The following is a 14,281-nucleotide window of genomic DNA, read 5'->3' as shown; positions in this document are numbered from 1 at the left end:
TCCCTACACTATCTCTGTGCTGTCCCTGCTCTCTCCCTACAGTGTGGATAAAGCCTCCCTATTATATCCCTACACTATCTCTGTGCTGTCCCTGCTCTCTCCCTATTGTGTGGATAAAGCCTCCCTATTATATGCCTACAATATCTCTGTGCTGTCCCTGCTCTCCCCCTATAGTGTGGATAAAGCCTCCCTATTATATCCTTACACTATCTCTGTGCTGTCCCTGCTCTCCCCCTATAGTGTGGATAAAGCCTCCCTATTATATCCCTACACTATCTCTGTGCTGTCCCTGCTCTCCCCCTATAGTGTGGATAAAGCCTCCCTATTATATCCCTACACTATCTCTGTGCTCTCCCTGCTCTCTCCCTACAGTGTCGATAAAGCCTCCCTATTATATCCCTACAATATCTCTGTGCTGTCCCTGCTCTCCCCCTATAGTGTGGATAAAGCCTCCCTATTATATCCCTACACTATCTCTGTACTGTCCCTGCTCTCTCCCTATTATATCCCTACACTATCTCTGTGCTGTCCCGGAACTGCTGAATAGTAATATTTGCTGAATAAAATCTTTCCTAATCACTGTCCCTAGCGCCTGTCACGTCTCTCCCTGCACTAAGTTCACTGTAAAATGGCGGAGACCAGGCAGGAGGAGGCATTTTATGGGGCTGTGACATCACAGGGGCTGGCTATCTGCTCATTAGCTGTCTGCACGGCATTATGGGTGATCCCTCGTTCCCAGGCTTCTCACTTTCACTTTGTAACACGTGCAGCAGTCATTTTGGAAGAAATATGATTTGTTACCACGAAGCACGAGGAAATTCGGATTCGCGACTAATCAAATTTTTCCTGAAATTCAGATCAAATGCCACTTCATCAACTTTAAGTCGCTCAACACTAATCAAGACTGTACAGCAGAACCCATACACATAACACAGCTGTAAACTCACATACATAAGGTAATACTTTACACATCACGACACTGCACAGCACAGAGACTCCCTAGAACGCATCCACCATGTCCTAAGGAGTCTTTACCCATGTACCTGCTCATCTTGAGTGACTCCTTCCTCTTCAAGGCTGACAACGAGACTTTGCCCTTTTCAAAAATGGCCGTTCGCGTGCATTCTTTTGATTGGCTAGCGCTAGTGTTTACAATCCCATGAGCCGAAGCGACAGTCCAATGGTAGAACATGACCACGCCCAGCGGGGGGGCGGGGTCTCATTTGACAGGTCTATTCCCTGTGTCCAATCGTCGCGCTTTGAGGAAGTTTGTCCCCTGCAGTGTACCGTAGCGTTGTGTAATTGGCAATAATCCAAGGCAGAAGTGATCGTTACAGACGGAGTTCGCACCGGAGCCTGAAGCACAGGTGACGGGACTCGGTGGCTGTAACGGCGGGAGGTGGGCGGTGCTTGCAGTGAGGCTTTATATGGTCGCACTGGGGAGGCTTTCCTGGCGCTAGTTGTGGGTTAGACTTAAAGGGCAACTCCACTTATTGTTGATCTCAACGTCACTGGTGAAGTGTTTATTCTTGGGTCACTTAGTTGATGACTACCCCCATCATGCACCAGAAAGGCATGTGGTGCATAGGATATAACGCGTGTAAAATGCTCTGTTTGCGGATTTTGTGTGTTAGATCCGGTTTCTTCTTTCGCCTGACATTTGCTATCTGTAGGAAGAAAATATCCTCAATCTGAATCTTTTATGACATTTTCCTGCACCAGAAATAAATCAGTAACACAGACAAGGGGTGAAAAACGTGCTTACCTGATGCTGCGGCCCCAGCCTTCCGTATATGTAGGCAATGGGCATTAAGTTATTATGAGAAGGCATCTAGTCGTGAGCAGGGACTGGCCGCGGGCCTCTGGTCGTGAGCAGGGACTGGCCGCGGGCCTCTGGTCGTGAGCAGGGACTGGCCGCGGGCCTCTGGTCGTGAGCAGGGACTGGCCGCGGGCCTCTGGTCGTGAGCAGGGACTGGCCGCGGGCCTCTGGTCGTGAGCAGGGACTGGCCGCGGGCCTCTGGTCGTGAGCAGGGACTGGCCGCGGGCCTCTGGTCGTGAGCAGGGACTGGCCGCGGGCCTCTGGTCGTGAGCAGGGACTGGCCGCGGGCCTCTGGTCGTGAGCAGGGACTGGGCGTAGGCATCTTACCATGATCAGGGACTGGCCGTGAACATCTAGTCACTAGCAAGGGGTGACTGCGGGTATCTCAGTCGTGAGCAGGGACTGGCCGTGGACATCTGGCCATGAGCAGGGACTGGCCGTGGGCATCTAGCCATGAGCAGGGACTGGCCGTGGGCATCTAGCCATGAGCAGGGACTGGCCGTGGGCATCTAGCCATGAGCAGGGACTGGCCGTGGGCATCTAGCCATGAGCAGGGACTGGCCGTGGGCATCTAGCCATGAGCAGGGACTGGCCGTGGGCATCTAGTGACAGGGGGCACGTTGCCTTTAGCACACATGAATACCCAGATCTGCCTAACCATGTGCAGGGTTTACTCTTCCATATCTGGGGCAGAGTTCACATTACACCGGGACACGCTCCCCGCTGAGATCTGTAAATGTTTTATTAACCAGTCTTATCAGCGGAGGGCGCCTGGGGTGCAGCATGCGGCCGTTCAGCATTCTGCAGGTTATAGCGTGTGCTCTTTATAGGTTTAGAATGGATTCTATGGGTTTTTCCCAAGATTCCTGTAATTTCCAGGTTTCCAGGAACAATGCACTCAACGTGAAAGAATTACAAAATAATAAGCACAAAGTGAATAAGTGCAAAATGGAAGGAGGCACTCCGTCAGAAAAAAAGTACCAGAAATATCACTTTCTAGGACTTTGGTCCAGGGCTGGAGGAATCGGTGACAGCACAGCGTGAGGAAATTCTTGCGGTTATTAAAAGCTTAGCACGAGGGCAGAACACGAACATAACCAGGCGTCTTGCTTCATCCCCCTGTAAAATCCGTTGTGTGGACGTTTCCTAAGGGGAGTATTTTTGCTCTTTTGGGTAGTGCGACCTCTTGTGATGTTCGTGTTCTGCCCTCATGATAAGGCCACGGTCCAATATATTGGGGGTCATTTACAAAGGCTCGGTGTGAACAGGCTCTAAAAGTGCCATTTTATGTGTCATGATGACCCATCTGTGAAGACAACCGAGCGGAGGTAGCGGGATGCTCTGGGAAAACCTTGGGTCCTGGCATCATGTGGTTGTGACACTTACCACCTCTCTAAACATTTCACAGACTAAGGGTGTCATTTACTTACAGATATACTCTACTTTTTGGTTATTTGCGCATTTCACATCAATATCGCAAATTATAACCATGTTTTAGTGAAGAATCAGTATTTCTGCATCAAAGTGTGTAGTTCAAACACATTACACCCCAAAAATTGCGTTTTTGTCAATACCAGTGTGCAGTGTGTTTGTGGAAAGGGATTGGCTTAGGACATTTAATTGCACTTATTACAGAAAAAAAAACGCCTGTCACTTTGGCCAAATTTTACAAATCTGACAAATCTTTTACAAGTCATTTTATGTGGTAATAACTTTGGATGCCTTTTCTTATCCAACCAGTTCTGGGACACACTGTACTTCATGTTACTGGTAAGTTTGAGTTGGGATTTTTAAAGAGAATCTGTCCCCTGGATAATCAATATTAAAGCAAACGTAGGTCCTTACGGCTTCTCAGACCTTCTTTCCATGGGTTTTCTTTTCCCTTGGAGCTCGCTTTATAGGTTCATAAAAATCCACTTTTATCCTTATGCTAATGAGGCATTAAGGTGCCCAAGGGGGCGCTATATTTTTATTCAAAAGGTGCCCAGTGACGCCCTCCATCGAGTGTCCATGCACCCCCCCCCCCCTACAGAGCCCAAGCACGCCTCTCTCTCCGCTCATACACAACGCCCCCAGCATTGCCGTCACGCCCAAACCCCCCGGGCAACGTCGCTAGTAGCCGATAACCCTGCCCGCCCTTTCCATTCTGCCTCACCAACAGGCACAGTGCCGAACAGTGCCGGCGCCTGCGCTCTTCCAGTTTAACTGAGGGCATCAGCCTCAACTGACGACCAAGCTGGGGGGGTAGTGTGTGAGCGGAGAGAGAGGCGTGCTTGGGCTCTGTAGGGGGGGGGGGCCTGGACACTCGATGGAGGGCGTCACTGGGCACCTTTTGAATGAAAATAGCGCCCCCTTGGGCACCTTAATGCCTCATTAGCATAAGGATAAAAGTGGATTTTTATGAACCTATAAAGCGAGCTCCAAGGAAAAAGAAAACCCATGGAAAGAAGGTCTGAGAAGCCGTAAGGACCTACGTTTGCTTTAACATTGATTATCCAGGGGACAGATTCCCTTTAAAAATCCCAACTCAAACTTACCAGTAACATGAAGTACAGTGTGTCCCAGAACTGGTTGGATAAGAAAACGCATCCAAAGTTAATACCACATAAAATGACTTATGTCAGATTTGTAAAATTTGGCCGTGTCAAGAAAAAAAAAAAACGGCCTGAAAGGGTTAAATACTCAATAAATCTAGTTTTAATGTTTTGGCTGATCCGTGTATCGTGCACAGGGCCCCTGGCGGGTCTCCGCTCTCTGTCCTGTACCCTTTGTCTTTGGTTGGGAGGGGTGTGACGAGGCAGTCGGGGCGTTATTCCCGTTGACACAGGGGTCCACGCCTTCCTTGGCCCTCCTCATAGGGATATCTACAGAGGGGACCTGATTTCTTTGGACCCTTTTTGGTTTGCAACATATGATCCAGGCAGGAAGGTGCCCCTATGGATCCCTTAGAGCAGCCATGCTCAACCTGCGGCCCCCCTGCTGTTGTAAAACTACAACTCCCACGATGCCCTGCTGTAGGCTGATAGCTGTAGGCTGTTCGGGCATGCTGCGAGTTGTAGTTTTGCAACAGCTGGAGGGCCGCAGGTTGAGCATGCCTGCCTTAGGGTATTCCCACTTGGTAGATTTGCTGCAGAAATTTGTCAGTGAACGGAGCAGTTTTGGCAGGAAGCGCGTGGATTTCTGCAGGCGCCAAATTGTTTTGACCATTTTGCCCGAGCTCCTGGGGGCATTACCCCCTGTGCGGCCCCCATTCAGGACAGGAGACCCGTATCATTGTAAATGCAGCTTAAGATGTGACTGGAGAGTAGGATGTGATGTAAGAGAGGAGACAGGCATCACTGTAAATGCAGCTTTAGATGTGACTGGAGAGTAGGACGTGATAGAAGAGAGGAGACGGGCATCACTGTAAATGCAGCTTTAGATGTGACTGGAGAGTAGGACGTGATAGAAGAGAGGAGACGGGCATCACTGTAAATGCAGCTTTAGATGTGACTGGAGAGTAGGACGTGATGTTAGACAGGAGACCGGCATCACTGTAAATGCAGCTTTAGATGTGACTGGAGAGTAGGACGTGATGTTAGACAGGAGATAGGCATCACTGTAAATGCAGCTTTAGATGTGACTGGAGAGTAGGACAGGACAGGATACCAGCATCACTGTAAATGCAGCTTTAGATGTGACTGGAGAGTAGGACATGATGCAAGAGAGGAGACCTGCATCATTGTAAATGCAGCTTTAGATGTGAATGGAGATTAGGACGTGATGCAAGAGAGGAGACGGGCATCATAGTAAATGCCCCCATTCCTTCGTCGGGGCAGGAGTCTGGAATCCGTTCCTGCCCTGAAGCTCCTGTCTCCTCCTCGTGGAAATCCATATGGATAACTCGCTCCATACTGTTCACTGTGCAGACAGGTTCCCACTGCTCCTGCACACAGTGGAAATCCCTAGTGCCAAATACTCCAAATACCCTCTTCCGTCCACCATGCTTTAGACTTCTCTATTTCATCTATTACTCAAGACCCTTATTTGTTCATAGCAACCGGCATGATTTAACCTCTTCTTGGATCAATCCCTCTGATGCTCGGCTGTAAATCCACTTGCTTTCTATCCGCCACATTCTTGCTACATAATCCCCTCACTGCCAATTTGGTTTAACCCTTTCTACTCCCAGTTCTTTTCACACAACTCTATGTTGTGCCTTTCCTCTATTATTCCTACTAGAGGTCTATGAATGAATTGCTAGCAGTGTGTAATAAAGCTCCAGTCGGGGGGGTCCCTTCACAGCCTGACACTGGCTGGATAGCTAACTGGTAACACCCATATGGGCTGCTGGTAATTCATTCCCAAACTTCTAGCAGGAATAATAAAGGAATGGTTGCTAAAACAGACAAGTCAGGAGAGGGGACAGGCCCTTTTTAAAGGGGTTGTTTCATCTGGAACTTTGATGGCCTGTCCCCAGGATAAGTCATCAAAGTCAGATCGATGCGAGTCCTACCCCAGGCCCACACCATTCTCTAAATGCGACCCCTGATGGTGAAGGAGAACGCCCTGCACATGTGTGGCACGCTGCCCCTTCATTTCTATGGGAGTTCGGAAATTAGCTGAGTGAGTGTGCTCGGCTATTTTCGTCACTCCCATAGAAAATAATAGCGTACTGCGCAAGCGCGGCCACCACTCCATTCACTTCTATGGGCCAGCGCTTAGCTATTTCCAGCAGTCCGATAGAAATGAATGGAGAGGACACTGCGCAAGCGTGATGCGTGCTCCTTTCACTTATATGGGAATGCTGGAGATAGCCGAGCCAGCACTTAGCTATTTTCAGCAGTCCCATAGAAATGAATAGAGAGCGTACTGCGCAAGTGTGGCCACTACTCCATTCACCTCTATGGGCCAGGGCTTAGTTATTTTCAGCAGTCCCATAGAAATGAATAGAGAGCGTACTGCGCAAGCGTGGCCGCTACTCTATTCACCTATATGGGCCAGGGCTTAGCTATCTTTAGCAGTCTGATAGAAATGAATAGAGAGCGTACTGCGCAAGCGTGGCCACTACTCCATTCACCTCTATGGGCCAGGGCTTAGCTATTTTCAGCAGTCTGATAGAAATGAATAGAGAGCGTACTGCGCAAGTGTGGCCACTACTCCATTCACCTCTATGGGCCAGGGCTTAGCTATTTTTAGCAGTCCCATAGAAATTACCATAGAGCGTACTGCACAAGCGCGGACACCACTCTGTTCACTTCTATGGGAACGCTGGAGATAGCTGGGCCAGCGCTTAGCTATTTTCAGCAGTCCAATAGAAATAAATAGGGAGCACACTGCGCAAGCGCGACCACCACTCCATTCACTTCCGTAGGAACGCTGGAGATAGCCGAGCCAGCGCTTAGCTGTTTTCGGCAGTCCCATAGAAATGAATAGAGAGCACACTGCACAAGCGCAGCCACTGCTCCATTAAGTTCTATGGGAACGCTGGGAGCCCCGGCTCGACTATACTCGGCAGTAGCATAGAAATAAATGGAGTGTGGCCGTGGTCCCTTTCTGGGTATATGCCACTAGTGTCTCAGATGAGACAGCTCCTTTTTAAGCCTGGGAAAAACACACCTTAGGAGACATGTCAGTAGGTCGCGCAGGAGAATGGGTCCGTTAAATATCTTCCACGAAGAGCCGGGGGGGAGTAATCATGGAGGCACATGCCTTGTCATCCTGTGTACAGTACACCTCTGTATATTAGCGCAGCACAAACATCAGGCCTCACATGGTGACACCGCGCGTATTGACCTTTCTGTCTTTCCCTGCAGATGCTTGATCTTTCCTCATCATGGAGAATCACGTGTTTGGGTCTGTAGAAGAGCGGACCTTCCAGTACCAGGACTCCCTCCCTCCTCTCCCCGTCCCTTCCCTGGAGGAGTCTTTGTCTAAGTACTGTGACTCAGGTAACGTGTGAAAGGCGCCTGATCTGCGGAGCCCTGCAACTCTTAGAGGACGTTCACACCACGCTTTTTGCAGTAGAACTTTGGCGCGGACAGCCATGCTGAAATTTTGCCTGAACATTTTTGCACTTTTTCTACCTACCGTGCATCTCAATGGGAGGCAGCTCTGAGGATCACGGAGCTGTGGGCACGCAGACATGTCGCTGGGATGGGAGGGAGAAAGGACACAGCCGTCGGCATGTTTTCGGCAAAATTTTGGCGCCCCAAATTCCACTGAAAATGCAGTTGTGTGACCTGGCCCTTATTAGAGGATTTACACCTGAAATAAGGACGTGGTAGATAGGAGGGTCCAATGGCGGGACCCCACTGTATGAGCCCCGGGTGGGGAGTGGTGATGTAAGAGCAGACCCTGTCCATCTATCCGTCCGTGGTCAGCCGTTCATGTGCGCCATATACTGTAATGCTACATTAACCCTTTAGCTGCCACTGCAGGGGAAAATATATGACCTCGTTAAACTCCCCGGATCCGTTGAAGGGATTGCAGGAGAAGCTCGTGGATATGCCCAGCTATTTCCAATCCTACACGGGCTGAAAGGCTCCCCCCCCCCCCCGGTGGTTAGCAGATGCCACGACTTCAAAGCTATTAAAGTGACAATTACAAAGCTTGGAGAGTAGAAGCGCCCCCCGGACGGGTGACCCTGGGGGACCTGGATGGGATCCCACTCTTTTGGGTTTTGGAGCTTGCACACCTCAGGCCTTAATCGTGCAAATATTGAGGAATTCTTATAAATACGGCCTGACGTTCGGGACATCATGACACCGCGCACAACACTGGTCCACTGAGCGTTCACTTATCCAGGTTGGCTCGGTGGGTTTATGAACAGGTCGGGGACACTTTTAGATTCTATCCTTGTGAACACGTTTTTGTACAAACTGGGACCTTAAAAGTAGTCTGTTTTTGGTCTGACCCCATAAGAGAAGCAATCCGTGACCGGTGCTCCGTGTCCCTCTGACCTGGGCTGTTTCTTTCTTGCAGTAAAACCCTTTCTGAAAGAAGAAGAATATAAGAAGACTTGTAGGATCGTGAAAGACTTTGGAAATGGAATAGGCAAAGAACTCCACCAGAAGCTCCTAGAGAGGGCAAGAACGAGGAAAAATTGGGTACGCCTCCCTGCATAGAGTGCTTTGGGGCTCATTCACACTACCATATGAACAGGTCCGCATCCATCCTGCAATTTTTCAGAACGGGTGCGGACCCATTAATTTGAATGGGGCCGCAAAAGATACGGACAGCACACAGTGTGCTGTCCACATACGTAGTTCCATTCTGCGGGCCCGCAAGAAATATAGAGCATGTCCTATTCTTGGCCGCATTTTCTATATAGTGCAGGCCCTGTGCGTTCAGCATACAGCTGATATCCGTGTTTGGCGGATCCGCTATTTGCGGACCGCAAAACACGGCATGTAGCCTTATAGTGCTGTTTTCACTTAAAGGGGCTGTCTACAAAACAATCCCTAAGATAAGGGAGGATCTCCTGTTCGGGATCCCCCTCTATAATCTAGAGCAGGCATGGGCAACCTGCGGCTCTCTAGCTGTTGTAAAACTACAACTCCCCAGCATGCCCTGCTATAGGCTGCTATCTGTAAGCAGTCTGGGCATGCTGGGAGTTGTAGTTTTGCAACAGCTGGAGAGCCTCAGGTTGGCCATCCCTGATCTAGAGAGAAGAACCTTTCAGGGTCCATTCACACTTCCGTAGTGTATTGCGGATCCGCGATACGCCCGGCCGGTACCCCCATAGAAATGCCTATTCTTGTCCGCAATTGCGGACAAGAATAGGACTTGCCCTTTTTTTTTCGGAGCTGTGGATCGGAAGATCGGGGCCGCGCTCGGGAAATGCGGATACAGAGTGCACATAGAGAATGAATGGTTCCGCACCCATTCCGCAAAATTGTGGAACGGATGCGGACCCATTTGCGGACGTGTGAATGGAGCTTAAGAAGGGCTGACTGGCTTAGTGGACGCATGCGGAGGGGCACCATGTAATTACAGTTTATCAAACTATTACTGCTAATCCAGCACTGCGCCCAATTTTCCGACTATAACGATGCGCATACGGTATTATCACTCATCATTTTTATTGTGCACTTTACCACATGACTAGGACAGGCGGCAGTTTATGGTGCAGAAACTAAACCCACCCTTATTTATATGGCAAATGAGCCCGCTCACCCGGCTTGTCTTGGCACTCGTTATGCCAGATGTTAACCCCTGGTGCACAGATATGCCATGTCTTTCCACCCACAGACAGCAAGGGTGCATATGCTTGGCATAGGAGGTTACAATCCAATCTAGCCCTGACACATCGATACAGCACATCTCTTTTAATTCACATTGTAGAAAAAAGAGAAAATCCAGCTTCCAAACGACCAATTAAATGCTTTAATGAAAAAACGTGCTAAAATCCGGACATGTACACCAGGTCTACGCGTTTCAGATCGATAAATTCAGATCATTACTCATGAGTAAGGATCTGAATTAATCGATCTGAAACGCGTAGACCTGGTGTACATGTCCGGATTTTAGCAAGTTTTTTCATTAAAGCATTTAATTGGTCGTTTGGAAGCTGGATTTTCTCTTTTTCGTACATTTCCATTATCGCTGAGTTCCTGGCGATCGTCCGTGCCTCCGTCTCAGACCATGGCCAGGTGAGCCTCGACTCCTGTTCTCCCTTTAATTCACATTAGACCATTCGTGGCGGTTCACGTACAGTCCTGCCAGGTCCTCTATCCTAGGATCAGTGTCGGATTACTCGGTGTCATAGTCAATCCTCTCTACTTAAGACAGAGGAAGGAACTTGAGATCTAAGTGACTGTAAAGAACATTGGACACAGTCTGGTGTGTGGATACGGGGCTTCTTGGTTTGCCGCCGAAGGCTACTCTGAAACAGCAGATGGGTGGGGGTGCGAGACCCCCATGATCAGATATTGATGCCCTTTCTATTGAGTAGCACCATCAGTTGTTAAAAGCTAGACAACCCCTTTATAGGGGGTTCATGTACAGGGAGACAACAGCAAATAATACAGCCGTTCCGTTCCGTAGCCTACAGTATGGGAACAGCCTCCTGTTTCCCCCATCCCATTGCAGAAATAACTGGAGCTCTGCTAACTACATGTCCCAGGATGCCTTGCCCAGGCCAGATCAAATTAGAGAGGTTTGGGTCACATCATATCAGAAACTAAAGTGTCCTAAATCCTTCTAAATTGTGAACAGGGCGCTGGAGGGTTGAAGATGTAAGGCACAGGAGAGGCAGCAGAATGCATGTCACAGGCAGCCCACTGCAGCGTCGGTTAGTGGTGAATATCATCTACGGTAAGCAGCCTGCAGGGGATTCGGTGCCAACTTTACCATACACAGGGCTACAAGCTGCCCATATACATTTTGAGTATGGTCGTCCGAACTGCTCCATTTTTGGCGCCACTGGATGACAGTCTAATGTGTATGGGGAGCTCCCGACATTATGTAGTGGAAGAAAAAGTTCAGGAGAATTAGAATTTTTTGTCCAATCCTTCTGTTCTCCTGGGAGATGAGCTGCCACCAGATGTATCTGCCGTTGCCTTTCACCTCCTTCCCCATTGACTGGTACTTTTCTACAATGGCCGGGATCAGAGATGACTCCGCTCCCAGCTGCTTAACCCTGCAGATTCCACAGTTGCTATTGGAAAGGTGATAAATACTTTTCATTGGATAGCTCCTTTAAAGTGACAGCGCTGTTTTGCGAGGAACCTGTGACTAGATTTGAGGGAAACACTAAAGCTGGCCATACATTTGAGATAATGATCAGCCGCATTGCGGCCGAGGGATTGTTCGTACGAACGATCCCACCAACTAAACTGCCTGACCTGGGAGTCTGTTTAAAAAAAAATAAAAACAGACTCCCTGGTGCTTGAGCACAATGGCAAGTGATTGGCTGAATTCGTCCTATCGCGCCATCAACATGCAGTTTCCAAAGTGGCTGAAGTTTTCCAGCATGGCGGATCGCCAGTGATCGCGAGTTTTTCAAACGACAGTCGGCCGGAATGATGATAATCTTATATCTATGGCCACCTTTAGAAAGTCAGCTCTGCTACATCTATTTTGTCCTCTGCACCTGGACGTAGCTGCCGTTGGTTTCAGACAGCGTCTCATTGACACAGGGAGAATTTCTGAAGTGTGAACAGAGCCCCCCCACCCCCCAAAGCCCCCACATCCCCGCCGTGTTGTCAGGTCGGCCTATTGTCTCCTCTAATGGAAGCCTTGGGGATCAGCTACTTTATATTCTGTGACCTGGAAACCTCCACCATGAATGTTCCCTTCCAAACTGCAGAAACGTCTGGGCATTTGAGATCGTGGGAGGGGAGCACAGTTAAAGGGGTTACCTGAAAATACAGAAACATGGCTGCAGGGTGTTGGACCCCTGACAATCTGATATTGATGGCCTATCACCAGGGTAGACCATCAGTAATAAAAATTCTAAAATACTCCTTTAGGGAAAAACCAGATGACTTTTTTGTCTCGTACAACTCCATTTAGAGGTTCCTGCTGTGCAGTACGTATTCCTATATTAACAGGCAGACCTGCCGCCATATTGTGGGGGGGGGGAGTATATATATTTGAGCTTTTATTCTAGGGGTACACTTGCCTAAACATAAAGGAAGGGTCATGCTGTATATAATATACATTTTAGTCCTGGTGGTCCAGAGGCAGTCCACAACCAGATCCAAGTGGTTAGCACTTTCTGGTGGTCTCCCAACATCACACATGGTCAGTATGCCAAACAGGGGATTATGGGTCATGTGAGCAGGGTCAACCTTGAGAATGACTACGTAACTTTTCTTGGCTGCGCTTCCTATACTTCCTTAAAGGTGTTATCCCACAAATTGACGTACACCGTTATCTAAAGGCCAGATTTGTACCTATGACACCGGCTGACCTGTTACATGTGCGCTTGGCAGCTGAAGACATCCGTGTTGGTCCCATGTTCATATGTGTCCCGCATTACTGAGAAAAATATATATATGACATTTTGATATATGCAAATGAGCCTCTAGGAGCAACAGGAGGCGTTGCCATTACACCTAGGCTCTGCTCTCTCTGCAACTGCCACGCCCACTGCACTTTGACAGGACAGGACCAGGCAGTGTAAGAGTGATCATGCCTGTTCCTGTCAATCAAAGTGCAGAGGGTGCACACTGTTGCAGAGAGAGCAGAGCCTCTAGGTGTAATGGTAACGCCCCCGTTTCTCCTAGAGGCTCATTTGCATATATTAAAACTTGGTCATGCCTCATTGGCCCTGTCAGTCACAGTGCAGATGTGTCCAGGCTCACAAATGCTGCTAAACGTTTTAGCTCCTTTGCTCACCTATCTGCAGCTCTGGTCTCTTCAGTTTCTGTGGGCGGGCAGCAGTTCATTACATGTGACCATCAAGCACCCTTTTTTAAATTTTTTATCTCTGTTCACTTCTGTGTAGTACAACTCCCAGCATGCACGCCTATTCGGCTGTTCTTGTAGCTCTCATGGAAGCGAAATGAGCATTCTGGGAGTTGTAGTTCCAGAACAGCTGGAGCGCCGGAGGGATGCTGAGCCTTGGTGTAGTGGATTCCATTTATATGGTTCCGGGCTTGATGTACAACAGACCCCACCAGCGCCTTATGAACTCTACTGACTTACAATTACGGAACTCAGACGGACTTGTCATTCTGACAACAAGAACAGTGCCGCATCCATCGCCTTTCTTCCAGGAAAATCCGTCAGAATTGGCGACGGGCGCCTCCGGCAAAAATGTGAACAGAGACTAAAGTGATTGCATCCGATGGGAGAAAACCTCCTCCTCTGTGATGTCTGTATACCCCATTATGACGTATGTAAAGGGGTTTTCGTCATCAGACGCTCCTTACAACTGATGGTCTAAGCTGCTGTGTGTTATTATATATCCATGCTGCAGGTAACGAGGGAATTGCTGGCGTCTGATGTCCTTGTCTTGTCTTTCAGCTGGAGGAATGGTGGCTGAATGCAGCGTATCTCGATGTACGGATGCCGTCTCAGCTCAATGTCAACTTTGGCGGCCCTGCCCCTTACCTGGAGCATTACTGGCCTCCTAAACTTGGCACCCAGCTCGAAAGGGGGAGCATAACGGCATATTATACCCTGAAATACTGGGATCTCATCAGGAGGTGAGCTCTTATATCGGGTGACACTGCGACGGAACCATCGCTGCAGAGAGAAAACCGTTTCTACTAGGGCTGATCACACGACCGTATGAATGGGTCGGCATCCGTTCTGCAATTTTTGCGGAACGGGTGCGGACCCATTAATTTTAATGGGGCTGCAAAAGATATGGACAGCAGACCGTGTGCTTTCCACGTCTATTGCTCTGTTCCGTGGCCCTGCAAAAAAAGGTAGAACATGTCCTATTCTTATCCGTTTTGCGGACAAGAATAGGCGTTTCTATCATGGGCCACCCGTTCTGTTCCGCAAATTGTGGAATGCACACGGGCG

General features: G+C 49.0%; 2 protein-coding genes across 2 annotated transcripts in view; one reads left to right on the top strand and one right to left on the bottom strand.

The window, feature by feature from the left end:
* OLAH (oleoyl-ACP hydrolase) overlaps positions 1–1,102 on the bottom strand; it is a 44,578-nt gene extending 43,476 nt beyond the window's left edge. Inside the window, 1 exon segment of the mRNA XM_044294939.1 lies at positions 1,044–1,102. Within this exon segment, the coding sequence (XP_044150874.1) occupies positions 1,044–1,051 (8 nt within the window). The 5' untranslated portion in view covers positions 1,052–1,102.
* Positions 1,103–1,314: 212 nt separating this feature from the next.
* The window catches only part of CROT (carnitine O-octanoyltransferase), a 34,996-nt gene continuing 22,029 nt past the window's right edge, over positions 1,315–14,281 (top strand). The window contains 4 exon segments of the mRNA XM_044294046.1: positions 1,315–1,399; positions 7,615–7,749; positions 8,783–8,907; positions 13,775–13,956. Of these exon segments, the coding sequence (XP_044149981.1) occupies positions 7,635–7,749; positions 8,783–8,907; positions 13,775–13,956 (422 nt within the window). The 5' untranslated portion in view covers positions 1,315–1,399; positions 7,615–7,634.

Source organism: Bufo gargarizans, chromosome 5, assembly GCF_014858855.1.
Source record: "Bufo gargarizans isolate SCDJY-AF-19 chromosome 5, ASM1485885v1, whole genome shotgun sequence".
Taxonomy (NCBI): Eukaryota; Metazoa; Chordata; class Amphibia; order Anura; family Bufonidae; genus Bufo; species Bufo gargarizans.
This window is presented reverse-complemented; position numbering and strand designations above follow the sequence as displayed.